This window comes from Mesoplodon mirus, assembly GCF_964341445.2.
Source record: "Mesoplodon mirus genome assembly, chromosome: 5".
NCBI classification, from domain to species: domain Eukaryota; kingdom Metazoa; phylum Chordata; class Mammalia; order Artiodactyla; family Ziphiidae; genus Mesoplodon; species Mesoplodon mirus.
In genome coordinates this window covers 141,051,162-141,065,797 of record NC_138980.1, presented here as the reverse complement: position 1 = coordinate 141,065,797, position 14,636 = coordinate 141,051,162, and the positions used below count along the sequence as shown (strand labels likewise).

At 41.0% G+C, this 14,636-nt stretch overlaps 1 protein-coding gene across 1 annotated transcript in view; it reads right to left on the bottom strand.

Annotated features, from left to right (window-relative positions):
- Positions 1–14,636, bottom strand: part of ANKRD55 (ankyrin repeat domain 55) — a gene marked incomplete at its 3' end in the record, with an annotated part of 185,371 nt that overhangs the window by 5,001 nt on the left and 165,734 nt on the right. The window contains exons 9-10 of the mRNA XM_082622910.1: positions 9,837–10,004; positions 5,277–5,917 (exon numbers count right to left, since the gene is read on the bottom strand). Of these exons, the coding sequence (XP_082479036.1) occupies positions 5,277–5,917; positions 9,837–10,004 (809 nt within the window). The remainder of the gene's footprint in view (positions 1–5,276; positions 5,918–9,836; positions 10,005–14,636) is intronic.

Below are 14,636 nucleotides of genomic sequence, written 5' to 3'. Positions count from 1 at the left end.
CAGGAAGATCCCACATGCCGCGGAGCGGCTGGGCCCGTGAGCCGTGGCCGCTGAGCCTGTGCGTCTGGAGCATAGGCCACAACAGTGAGAGGCCCGCGTACCGCAAAAAAAAAAAAAAAAAAATTCCTCTCCTGCAGTGCTGTTGAAGGGGAAGTATGTGGTTCACTGCCCCAGAGGAGGCTTAACAAGGCACAGATATTCTTTTATGATGGATAGTAAAAATGGGTCACACCTCCTACAGCAGTCAGGGTAACTTCTACATAGGAGGCAAGTTTGGGGCTGGTTCTTAAAAGATTGTAGGAATCTGTCAAGCACACAGTGGATGGAAAGTAAAAATAACATGGGCAAAGATGTCATAGAGTAAAAAGGTATGTAGTTGTATAGGAACTGAGAGATATTCAAGGAACCGTTCAAGGGGATGGGGGGTGGGAGGAAAGGATTTGAGACGGGAGGTGCAGAAGTTGAGAATGGGAGGTGAGGCCAGGCCATGTTGGGAGGACTTTGTTTGCCAGCTAAAGAATCTGGCCTTCGTCCTGTTAAGATGCAAAGCTTCTGATTGGTTTAAACAGAGGTGGTCACAGCATCAGACCTACCTACTATCAGACCTGAGGAGGAGAGTGCGTTGTTGCTGGGATACTCTAGAAAATTCTGGAGAAGAAAGTTCTCTCTTGAGGGAGAAAGGAAGCAAACACTTTCTTAGCTTCCTTGTGATAGCCTGCAAATAACCAGGCTGGTAGCAAACACCACAGAGCTTTCTGTTCAATTTTCTCTGAAAGCTGCTCTCAATAAATTAAGCTGATGTGCTCCAAATTCCCTCATTAAGTTAAGTGCCTCATCCCGCATCTCTCTCCATCTAGCCCACTGACAGGTCTCAATAAATGTTAAGCAATAATCATTACAGCTAAATGTTCAGGGCTGCTGCTGTAAGCACAGGACATTAGCTGCCAGGAATTCAAATGGTAGCAATCACTGCTAGCCCATATTATTTCTACTAAACCCAGGGCGGGAAAAGAGAAAATCCAGAGTAAAGGGACCATCCAAGTTCAAGCCGGTGGTGCTGTGGTATGATTTATAGTATCCAATTGCTTTGCTACTTTAGGTTTCAAATCAAGCATGGGAGCTCAGTGTAGAAATCTACTGAGTTTCAACCTGCCTAGACTAACAACTTAAACCCCTTAAGTGAACCCTCCCAACTGTGCTCTGGAAGCTTCAGTAGTTCTAAGAACACCACCTCAAATTGGGTTAAAAATATTCACAAAAATAAAATCTATAAGGCAGAGAGAAATCTTTTCATTTTGGGGAGTACAGTGTAATTTCTAAGAAAATCACCTTGTAGGTAATTTGGTAAGCATACTAACAAAGTGGACTTTGAGACTTAGAGAAATATGTACATTGCCATGGGATAACTTCCTATTTAGGAGGTCTGGGTTCAAGCTCTGAATATGTCCTTAGTGACATATTCAGAACAATTAGTTGTAAGATTGAGCAGATTCTAGGCCATGTAAATTATAACTGGAAAGGGCCTCATGAAACAGAATGGTCCCAGACTCTGTATCCAGAGGGTAGGAAAACTGTAGCCGAGAGAGATGACATGTCTTGCCTTATCAATCAGGGCTCATTCAGAAAAGAGAGACTTCTTTAGGCCTTGAAACAGAGGGAATTTCATACAGAAAGGTGGTTATACTGGTTGGTGGAAAAGGTGAGAAGCCAGAGGACAGGGTAGAAGGACAATCCAGAGATTAACCACAGCAGGAAGATGCAACCACTTCTAGGCTAGAGTGATAAGGGGAAGAGTTGGTATTACCAAGGCTCAGAAGCTAGTGGGAGCCAGAACCACAGAGTGAGGGGTTTTGTGGAGGAAGTGGGAGGAAGTGGAACCCCTGTTGGAGAATCCATAGGAAGCAGAGGGACACTGTGTAGAACTACACTTGTTTTCCTCTTTCTCCTGCTCTTACTCTTTTGCCAGTGCCTCTTGGTACTTGGCCAGAAGTACCTGGAAGCAGCTGCAAGGGAGCCTGGGAAGTGTAGTTTCCTGAGATACAAAGTAGAGCTGGAGGGAAGAGACTAGATCTGAGAGCAAAAAGGCAGCTGATTAGCACATTTACTTAAATGTCATCATCTTTTAAACAAAGGTCATCTGTAGCTTGTCTCTAAGGCATAGTGCTTAGCATAGGGCCTGGCACATAGTTAAAAAAAAAAACCCCACAAATGTGTATGTGTGTATAGTACTATGCTCAATCACTGTTCTAAGTATTTTATATGTATCAATTTGTTTAATCTTAACAGCAACTCACAGCCCTACATGTTTGGTATTTCCTCCCATTTTTGACATGAAGAAACAACGGCTCAGAGAGATTCAGTAACAGCAAGTAAATGAGAGAGTCAGAATTTGAACCCAGATAGTGTGACTTTAGAATCCCTCTCTTGGGGCAATTCCCTGGCAGTCCAGTGGTTAGGAGCTGGCTCTTTCACTGCCGTGGTCCCAGGTTTGATTCCTGGTCAGGGAACTAAATCCCATAAGCTGTGTGGTGCGGCCAAAAAAAAAAAAAAAAAAAAAAAAAAGAATCCCTTTCTTAACCACTGGATGTGCTGCCTCTTCATAAATTCATAAATCAGGATAATAGACATTATTCTTTAAAGACATTATCCATTAAAGAATGAGTGAAAGAACTAAGGTCCTTTCTGTTTAAAACTCTTATGATTTTGTATCTAAACATGAGAAGAAAATCAATTTAAAGTGAGTTGTATAATCAGTTTAGCAAATCCATGTACCTTAAAGTTCATTTATAGGCTGAAGATTCTTGGTAGTTTATCTTGTCATGTCATGACTCAGTTACCTAGTTATTACCAGCACTCAAAAACATTCAAAAAAAATAAATGCTTTGGTACAGGCATGGCTAATTAGTTGACATTCCCTTGGAGAATTCTGTTTCTCCTTTTCTGCCCCATAGGACTTTTCAAGTTACTTCATTGGAAAAGTGAAACAAATCCTCAAACCAATTTATTGAATTTCCTTTTATTTTAAATAATATAGAAGGTTTTAGATGGCACATGTGACAGAATCTACTAGTTCTCTATCCAATATCTATTCTCTTTTTCCTCCTAGAAACAAAAATCCAATTTTGGAGGGACGGTCATGTGCCCAGTTAAGAGGATCCAATTCCCAGTCTCCCATGCAGATAGGCATGATCATGTGACTAAAGTTCTGGCCAACGAAATGGAAGCAGACTGTGGAATTTATGGGAGATAACTTATTAATGGGAGCTAATTCAGCTGGCGGACATCCATTTCCACCCCCCCTCCTTCCTTCTTCCTGCTCTGTCAGACATTATGAAATGTGAAATGATCCAAAGGATGAAAGGCATAGGTTAAGTTGTAGAGCATACAGATGGAAGAAGCCTGGGTCTCTGGTGATCATGGATTCACCAAGCACATGGGAACCATCACCTTCGACTACTTTCATATGAGAGCAATAAATTTCTATGCTGTTTAAGCCACTGTTACTTTGGATTTCTGTTACAGGCAGATAAACCCAATCCCAACTGATATAGAAAAGACAGCCCAAGGCTGTCCTGGGAACAGAAAAAGAACAAGACTTTCACAAATTTCAAAAAATTTTCAAAAAGAAGATATTAGCCAAGACAGGACTAACTCCAGAAAGCAGGCTGAGTCAAGGCCCTGGAGGCCACCAAAGTGTCAAAGACAGCAGATCAATATTTTTTCTTCCTCACCCTTCTGCAGAACACAAGGAAAAACTACCCATGCTTCAGTGCTTAGTCGAGGAAGTAAAATCTTGAGGGACGTTCTTCTCAGGAAATAGCCTTCATGTGTTTATTCCTATCTATCCTGTGCTTAAAAACATATAAATATGCATGAGGGAAGCCATACTCTACCTCACAGGTTTCAGACATCAGGCACATGAAGAGGAGTAAGGAGAGCCAGACTCATGCTGCGTATTAAACGGGAAGGAATAGTCCTTATTTCCAAAGATATACTGTGCTCCTCTATTTCTTAAAATATACATAGCCCTCTTGGGCTTTCATGTTTCTACTTCTGAAAGAAATATGGGTTCAAGCAATATATCATTTTTCCTCTTAACCCTACTATAAGAAAAACAACAACAGAAACTTGTTGATAAAGAACAACTGACACTCCACGGAGAGATATTGGAGAGTGGTGCAGACTGGGTTGAACTGGGGACAGTGATGTCCAAGTGATGTCTATGGGGATAGCGGTTACTCAGATCCAGGCAATTAGTGCCAAGTGAAATTTGGGTTCAGTGTTGCCAGACTTTTCCATTTCTCAAGAGAAGCTAGAGTTTAAAATTTTTATGTAAAACTTCATGATTTTTAAATATTAGCAATTCATTCACTTGATTACTGAATTAGTAATGAACTGATTTTGGAAGCTGTTTTGCAGCCTCTGCTTTAGAACGATAGTTCTTAGTCTCTGGTATACATCAGAATCACCTGGGGGCCGTTAAAAAATAAACAAAAATTTTAGTGTGATACATTTGTTTAACACAAATGTTAAATGGGAAAATAGGTACGTATATATTGCTTGCATGTGTATAAAAATATGGATTCTTTAGTGTGATACACTTACTTAAAATGTATATATACATATATATTTAAATATGTATAAAATATCTCTGGAAGGTAAACAAAAAATTAATAACATAGCTTTGGATGAGGGGCACTCGGTAGCTGGGGCAAGAGGCAGGAGGGAGAATTGCCATGTAACCCTTTGGTGTGTATGGAGACCTGAGCCACACATGTGTGAATGTGTTCTCTTTCTACACGTATACATGGAAGGCATTGCCATTTTCCCTTTTGCCTCACCAAGATCCTGGTTCAGGAGTCCTGGAGCGGTCACTGAACACATGATTTAAAAACAAACAATCACACACAAAAAATCAACCCTTTGTAGGTGATATTACGACGTATCCCTGCTTAAGAATACTTGCTAGTGGAAATAGTAATATTCCTGCTCTAATCTGCCAGTCACCACACATATCTGCTGCGATGAGATAAGATGAGAAGGCACATACTTTTACTTGATGATTGCTCTCAAGGTGAAAAAGCAGACTGTTTCCATAGCCTGGAAATCCTGAATCCAGTAGACTCAAGGGAAAAAGGTAGCCTAATCACCCACTTCCATTCTGACCCTGTCCTCTAGGCTACGTACTGTCACTCCAGTTCCTAACCCAGGACTGCATGACACATTTCTTGTATAGGATCTGTCAGAAATGAGAAAGAAGGAAGCAGGGACATTACCTGATGAAGGATTATGTAGACGAGGAAGATGTGGCGGCCCTGACACCTCCTGGTGACTGGATCTGCTGGTAAGCAACCTGTCTAGCAGCTTATCAGAAGAAGACACGGTCCAAGCTTTATAGAATACCTGGTTATCTAGCAATACCTGGCAGCCAGTTCTGTTATTCAATAAATCCTGCTCACTTCGGCTTTTCTGAGATTGCTGGGCAGCATGTTGAGTACCAGAGCTCAGGCCAGCATGGGAAGTGGCCCTCTGGGTGGCTGTCAGGAAGTTATGGCCTAGGGTGATGGGTGGGAGACTCTGTGTTCTGATTGGTGGAAGTCCTTTATGGGCCAGAGGCTTTTTTTCTGGCAAGTGATATTTTGAATTCTCTGAGGTCCTCTTCTTAAAGTCAACCGTAGCCACCTGATCACCAGGCTGTTCTTGGCAGTTGGTATCCATGTTGCTGTCAAAGGTGGTGATGATGTCATCAACTTCCGAGGTGGCCTCCCCCCTGTGCCAGTCCCTGCTGTGATCTTTCTGATAGGCCCTCTGCTCTTCTTTTTTGTTCCTGCAGAAGATTTGATTGAGCATGCTGAATCGTCCCTCCTTCTTCTGGGGTCTACTCTTCTGGGAAGGAAGGGGTCGAGTAGGCTCTGTTCTATGGGAATATAAAATAACAAGGATGGTATGTGAGGGCAGGAAGTGGAGACACCAGCAGTAACCACACAACAGACCTCCCTCTATTCCATCCACCTGAGCAGGTTGTCTGAGATCATCCAAAGACACCCGAAGCCCTCTCAAGTCAAAGGGGATGTGCAAGAGCTACTCACAACCTCTTTGGCCATCCCCTTCCTTGCCATGGTCAGTTCTCTGTCCAATTAGAACATTTCTTAGTTAGATTTCACCTGCTCCCTCAGGAACTATCCTTTCAAAATTTGTTTTCTCCCAGGGATCAAGTAAGCTGAAAATACCTCAAAGTATTACTGTTCTCACTTCTTAAGGACAGTCAGTAGGAGTGCAAGCTTTAAGTCAAAGCGATGAAGGCCAAATGTGGAGTTCAGGCTTCAACTAGCAGCAGTAGGGTGGAGGTTGCAGATGTCGGGGGAGTGTGATTTTAGGCTTTCTCTGAAAGGGATCCCAGGAGATCTGGGCAGAGCTCTGATAGTATCCACCTTAGGAAGCCTGCCCATTTTACGCTGTTTGTGTGTTGTTTCTTGTTGAGCTTTTACTAAATTTCTTATTGAAAACGTGTACTAATGGACTTGAGGATACGGGGAGGGGGAAGGGTAAGCTGTGACAAAGCGAAAGAGCGGCATGGACATATATACACTACCAAACGTAAGGTAGATAGCTAGCGGGAAGCAGCCGCATAGCACAGGGAGATCAGCTCGGTGCTTTGTGACCGCCTGGAGGGGTGGGATAGGGAGGGTGGGAGGGAGACGCAAAAGGGAGGGGATATGGGAATATATGTATATGTATAACTGATTAAATTTGTTATAAAGCAGAAAAAAAATATATATATATACAACTTGGTGATCAACTATACTTCAATAAAAAATAAATTTGAAAAAAAAAGAAGAAAAAAAGAAAACGTGTACTAAAGGAAGCCGAGGAGAGAAGCTTTTGTCTGGGCTTCAGCTGCAGAAGAGGAAGTGTGTATGCCAGAGGTTGGGCGTAGCAGCAGAAGAAAATGAGCAATGCCCAATGAGCAGGCAATTTCTAAAGGAAAGAATGGTCAGCAGCTGTCCGGCTGGCTCTTCCTGTGGAGAGTTTCCCTGAGGCACTATTCTGTTTTTGTTCCTTGGAAAATTCTGTGTTGTTCTCTTCTGAGGCCACAATTGATTTAATGCTTTCTGTGGTATGAGTTAAAGATGAAACCTGACTGTGTTCATGTCCTAAAAGCCAGATTGCAACATTACTCTTTGGAGTGAGATATTGTAATACGTAATTTGAAAAACTCACCCCTCATTTTGGCTGCATATAATGAATGGTTTTTGTTTTTGTTTTTTTTCTGCAGGTCACACAGTGTATAATTGAATCTTTATTCCTGTGATATATTTTTATCCTCCTTTCACCTTCCAATAGGCTTTTTGAAATATTAAACACAACTTCTGGACTCCTGATACTACCAGAGAGAACCCCAGGAGATCTCTAGCATTTTTTCAAGTTTTCCCATACAGAATATGCCCCTGTGCTAACTGATGCTACTTTAGCATCTTCTATAAACAATCTCCTCCTCCTCTTAAGGTTGTGATTTTGGCCAGTGGGTCTCAAAGTATGGTCCACTGAACCTGGAGGTGAAGGCCCTGACAGTCTTCAGAAGTTTCATGAGGTTTAACCTATATTCATAATATCAAGGGGCTTCCCTGGTGGCGCAATGGTTGAGAGTCCGCCTGCGGATGCAGGGGACATGGGTTCGTGCCCCGTTCTGGGAAGATCCCACATGGCGCGGAGCGGCTAGGCCCGTGAGCCATGGCCGCTGAGCCTGCGCGTCCGGAGCCTGTGCTCCGCAAAAACAGTGCTACCCATAATAATATCAAGATTTTTTTTCACTGGTCTGCTTTTTACACCAAGGGTGCAAGAGAGCAAGTGGGTGAAACTGTGGGCTCCTTGGCACAAATCAAGGTAGTAACAACAATAGACTTTCATTAAGAAAATTGCCATTAAACTTAATAATGTCCAGTAAATGTTATTAATTTTACTAAATATTGATCCTTGAGATACATTTTTTCGATAAAATAGGAAGTACTCAAACAATTCTACTACATACTGAAGTACAATGGTTGTTTTGAGGTAAAATATTTGTGCCGTTGTTTGAGTTGCTAGCTGAACTAGACACTTTTTTCATGAAACATGACTTTTATGGCTTATAGACAAGCTGTGGTTATTTGGAGTTGGGCATTTGATTTCTCAAAAATGAACAAAGTGAGCCTGTCATTTCAAGGTAAACAATTGACATTAATTGTTGCCAATGACAAAAATCTAGCTTTCAAGCAAAAATTAGAATTTTGGAAAATTTGTATGCACACTGTGAGCTTGACAGCTTCCTGATACATAGAGGCTTTTCTGATGGTATCAGTGGTGATATTAACAAATGTGATTTTTTTTTCTGGTATTGTATAATGAAATGTACTATTTGGAAGCTCTTCATAACTAAGTAAACCAATATTTTCCAAATGACCAATGCAAGATATTATAAAATCATGCATAGATGTAAGACACATTTAAAGTGCTAGAGAGATGAATGGATTTTAATGTAACAGAATTCAAAAACTTCACTGATATGGTGACAGAGTCCACATTGCCACTAAGCTTTAGGAAACTACGACTTGTCAAGTTTTGGCGTAGTATCAAAGGAAAAGCATCCACAGTTATCTAAAAAGGCTCTTGAAATACTCTTTCCTTTTTCACCTACATATCTATGTGAGGCCAGATTGTTTTCATACACTTCAGTCAAAACAACCATATTGCAATGGACTGAATGCAGAAGCAGATGTGGGAATGCAGCTGTATTCTATTAAGCTTCTATAAAGATATTAAAGAGATTCAAAGAGCAAAGTAGAACAAAACTGCTCTTCTCATTACATTTTTTTGGTTTGTTTTGAAGAATGGGTTATTTTTTAACTAAAAATATGGTATTAATGTTAACTTGTAAATGTAATGGGTTATTACTTTAATAACAAAATATTTTTTCAGAAGTTTCTCAGTTTTAATTTCTAATGCCATAAATATTGATAGGTGTAACTCACATAAACAAAAGCTCTTTAGGGTCCTCCATAATTTTTGAGAGTGTAAAAGGGTCCTGAGAACAAAAAGTTGGAGAAACGCTGATTTAGGCAAAAGAACAATTAAGGGTACATGGCATACTCTAGGGCCTGCGTGCCAACTACTGAGCTCATGTGCTGCAACTACTGAAGCCCACGCACCTAGAACCCATGCTCTGCAACAAGAGAAGCCACCACAGTGAGAAGCCCGCGCACCGCAATGAAGAGTAGTCCCCACTCGCTGCAACTACAGAAAGCCTACGCGTAGCAACGAAGACTCAATGCAGCCAGAAATAAATAAATAATAAATAATAAATAAATAAATAAATAAATAGTATATAGCATAAAGGGACGAGGAAAGGGAGAAAAAGGAAAGAAGAGATTAGAGTTCAGTGAATATTAGGCTGATGGATTCAGGCTTACTACTATCATTTTGTTCCACAGCGTCAATGACATGTCATTACATGTTAGATAATGGCAAACACGATTATTAAGTTATTGCTGATTTTCTGCTAGTTTTGGCAGTTTAAACAATTTCATCCAATTTTATAAATCTTTTTTTTTCTTCTGTACGCAGGCCTCTACACTGTTGTGGCCTCTCCCATTGCGGAGCACAGGCTCTGGACGCGCAGGCTGTGGCCATGGCTCATGGGCCCAGCCGCTCCGCGGCATGCAGGATCCTCCCGGACCGGGGCATGAACCCGTGTCCCCTGCATTGGCAGGCGGACTCCCAACCACCGCGCCACCAGGGAAGCCCCCAATTTTATAAATCTTTGAAAGGAAGAAAAAATGAGTGCCTCCTGGTGCGCTCACCTGCTCTCTTGGGAGAGGAGCTTGACACAGGCCGTGTGGCCGCAGTACAGGGCATAGGCCAGAGGTGTGCTCTCACTGATATCTCGCAGGTTGCTGTCTATGCCCAGCTCCAGCAGTGACTGCACACAGTCTGCCTTTCCTGCAGCTGCAGCCCAGTGCAGAGGTGTCCTGGGGGACCACAGGGGAACAGCGTAAGTGTCTGAGCACATGAATGGTACAGGTTACTTAGCTGGCAACAGCTCCTGCTTGAAGTTGGGTCGTGGCAGGAAAGACTTGTTGCTATTTACAGTGTGGAAATGGTATGTATTAAATGGGGCTTCAGGATGATGGTATATGTGTGTAAGGGCCTCTCCTCTAGGTCTGATATTCTGTGGCCTTCCACCTGCTTTGGTCTTTCTGAGAATTTCCTAGAAGAGGAAGTAGTGGGTCAAAGAGTATGAACAATCATAAGGCTCTGTATACATAGTGCCAAACTGCCTTCCAGAAAAACTGGCTCAATCTCTCCTCCTACCAGCTGTGTCCCTACTCCTTCCCAATATTGTATTATCACCATCTTTAAAGACCTTTGCCAACTTGGTAGGCAAAATGGTACTTCAGTGTTGTTTTCTTCTGCATTTCTTTAATTAATAGTGGGGAAGAACTTTTGAAATATATGTTTATGTGCCATTTGAGTTTCTTCATTGAAATGATTCTTAATGCCTTATGCCCATTTATCTATTAGATTATTAGTTTTTCTTACTAATTTATATGGGTTTTAAAAATATTTAAGGTATCAATTTTTTTCTAGGTTATGCTTATGAAAACATTTTCTCTAATTTGTTACTTAGCTTTTATTTTATTTTATTTATTTTTTTTTTTGCGGTATGCGAGCCTCTCACTGTTGTGGCCTCTCACGTTGCGGAGCACAGGCTCCGGACGCACAGGCTCAGCGGCCATGGCTCACGGGCCTAGCCAATCCGCAGCATGTGGGATCTTCCCAGACTGGGGCACGAACCCGCGTCCCCTGCATCAGCAGGTGGACTCTCAACCACTGCGCCACCAGGGAAGCCCTTAGCTTTTAATTTTTTAGTGATTTTCCATAAAAAATTTTAAGGAATAATCACATTTATTTACCTCTTCATTTTTGGTTTGTTTCATGATTTTATGTTTTAGAAAGTCCTTCATCAGCCAGAAGGTGGATGAATATTCATCAGTATTTAAACCTTGTTAAATGGCAAAACTATTATTTTCTTAAGGAAGAAAAAAAAAAAGCCAGAGACTGGGAGAAAATATTTGCAAACTGCACATTCAACAAAGAATTTGTATTCAGAATATGTAAAGTATTCCAAAACTGAATAAAAAAATACACACACCAATTAAAATAAGTTAGCAAAAGACCTGAACACTTCATCAAAGAAGATGCATAAATGGTAAATAAGCACATGAAAAGGTGCTCAATAATATTTGTCATTAGAGAAATGCAAATTAAAACACAATGGGATACAACTACATATTTATTTAAATGGCTAAAATTAAGAAAAAATTAAAAGAATGTATATATAGTATGTGTCTGTGTGTGTGTCTGTGTGTGTGTGTGTATACCTGGGTCACTGCTGTACAGCAGAGATTGGTACAACATTGTAAATCAACTATACTTCAATTTAAAAAATTTTTTGACAAAAAAAACCCCCCAAACCTGGAAATACCAAAGGCTGATGAAGATTCAGGGCAACCTGAACTTTTATACATTTTTGGTGGGAATACAAAATGGAAACAGTCACACCAGAAAATAGTTTGTCAGTTCCTTCTAAAGTTAAACATACTTACCATATGACCAAGCAATCTCACTTCTAGATATATAGCTAAAGAAATGAAAATTTATGTTCACACAATAACTTATACACAAATGTTTATAGCAGCGTTATTCATAATTGCCCAAAACTGTAAACAACCCAGTGTCCTTTAATGGGTGAACAGACAACCAAACTATAGTTCATCCACAAAACTGAATCCTACTCAGCAATAAAAAGAACAGCCTACTGATATATGGAACATAGATGAATCTCAAGTCATTCTACCAAGTGAAATAAATCAATCTCAAAAGATTACATACTGTATATTTCCATTTATATAACATTCTGGAAAAGGCAAAACCCAAGAGACAGAACTAATCAGTGGTTTCCAGAGCTTAGAGATGGGGGAGGCCTTGACTACAAAAGGACAACCTGAGTTGATGTTGGAGGTGACAGAATTGTCTTGAATCTTGCTTGTGGTGGTTACATGAATCTATGCATGTGTTAAAATTCATAGAACTATACATCAAAAAAAAAGTAAATTTTACTGAATGTAAATAAAAAGGAAACCAATATTTTCTTCTAGATTTATTTGGATTAAAAAAAAAACTACACGTGTGTCTGTATGTGTATTTTGATATGTGTGGTGAGGCGTGGAGCCAATCTGACCATTTTTCCAGTTACATAGCCAACTTTTCTCAACACCATTTATTAGTGCAGTGGGATCATATTTTGAGATCCTGACCTATATACGTACTTTTCTACCCTTCCTCTTTCCTCATTTAAGGATATGGTTGATTTTATGCTCAACCTCAGGGGAGGGATATAGCAGGGTGGGTAAGAGAAATAGTCAGTGTCTTTCTGTTTCCAAAAGCCAAGCCCAGAACTGAGAGCAGATTTGGAGCAAATTAGCTCCCCAGCTGTAGAAAGAACTATCAAGGCAGATGGGACAAGAAGGTGATAAGAACATAAAGGACCACTGGACCCAAGAGCAAAGGGGACCCGAACCTTGCTTCCTTGGCAAAGATGCTGGGAAATGGGTGGTGGGGGATGTCTGTGTGGTGTGCTTGGGCAGTGGGACCCTGGGAGGCTAAGGAGGGGCACAGTGAAAGAGGACATGCCTGTGAATGGGGTTTCCTGTGAAGAGAGTGGCTACTCTTCCTGTCAGTCACTCTGGGAAAGGATCAGTCCTGAGGCAGGAAAGGAGGGCATGGAAGGCCTCTTCTTGGCTTTACTCTGGGGCTTGACCGCTGGCAGAAGGCCACCCCTGGGAGAGCCAAGAGGTCTCTCAGACATGGAGGCAGCTTGAGGGCCGGGCATCTGTGAAGGGGCTTGGGCCTTAGTATTCGGAAAGTAGCCATGTCCACAGTGTGACCACAGTCCCCATGGTAAATCGTGTCCTCTGTCAGTCAAGCATCCTTTTCCTCATGTTATGATATGGGCAGAAATTTGAGAACCCTTAATAGGAGCGTATATTTTTTCAACACAGTCATCAATCACACTGCCTATTTGAACATGTAGCAGCTATGATTCATTCCATTCTGTGTGAGTGAGGTCTCCAAACAATATTTATTATGAAACAAGATGAGGCACCAGCCATATTATGCCTTCCTGCTTAGAGAATATATTGCCCATAAATTCAGTAGATGGAGGGCTGGATATCAATGTAGTCAGGTTCACCAACACGTGACAGTTCTCTCTGGAGCATTGTGAAATACTCCTTCACAACAATTGCTAAGAGTGACTGTTTTAATTCTTCTGGCCATCAACATGGAAGAGGTCCAGAAGGACACAGGGAAAAAAATTATTTTGCAGAGAAACAGAAGAAGCATAGATAACTTCTAACTAATACACATAGAGCCTTCATGGGCAATGTGTAGCATCCAATTTCAGGTTATCTAAGCTGTAGTTCCTTTCTTATTTCTAAGCTTCAGGATAGTCCTACAAACATAGCAGACTGGACTCAGCTATCACAGTGAAGAGCTGGAGAATCAGGGCCCATGATTCAGAAGAAATTCATCAGAGACAAGCAGTGGGCGATGAGGTGGTCTCTGAAGGGCAGGAGATGACGGGTACAAGAATGCAGTGTTGGCTGGAGTGTCAGAAGCCAAGGAACGATTTATGGAACATACAAACATTCTCTAGATAATTCCCAGATATGTGTAGGTAGGAGAGTTTGATAAAAGACTCTCCCTCCTGAAAATAAATGACTTGGTTATTAAAGGAAAGTATGACCTCATAGACTGATGAAATTTGGGACATTTAAGCTACACAGGCTATTTATGAGTTACGTGTTCTGTGCCATCAATCTTCGGATAGTACCATCATGTTTTAAATGTCATAGATTTATGATGTGTTTTAATATCTAGGAGGCCTAGTTTCCCCATATTTTCCCTCATCCTCGTTTTTTTTTTTTTTTTTTTTTTTTTCAAATCATTGCCTTATTTTTCTTCTCTTTCCTCAAAAACTTTCTCTCCACTGGGGGGAAAAAAAAGAAGGAAAGCGAAGTCACAATTGTTGCAAATGCGTTAAGTACTTAAACCTATGAAAATTTTGAAAAATTCTATACTAATGCAAGCTTACAGTTTCAATGTGAAGGCACAGCTACACAATGCAGGATGCAGAAACTGAAACAAAATGAAGAGCAGGATTTGATTAGTGCATGCAACACATGAGCTGAACTTTGGAGGAGGAACTAGACCTTGCTTGAGATTTTACTTCACTTTGAACCCTTGTAGGACCCAATCTTTTGCATTTTCTTTCTGCCCTTGGTTTTTCTTTCTTCCCTGAGGCTGGGGGAACTAAATTTTCTCTGCTAAGCGTGTGATAATGCAAAGTGGGAAATACTCTATTCAGAGCTGGTTCTACAAGTATTTTGAGGTAGGCAAACTTTTTTTTTAGCCCTCTTTTCCTAGATGTGTTCTTTTCTTCTCTTTTTGGATCATTCACCTTTTCTCCTCATGTAACTAAGTCCTATTACTTTCTTACCTACTCAAGTTCAACATCTGCTCTTAGGAAAAGGTCTACT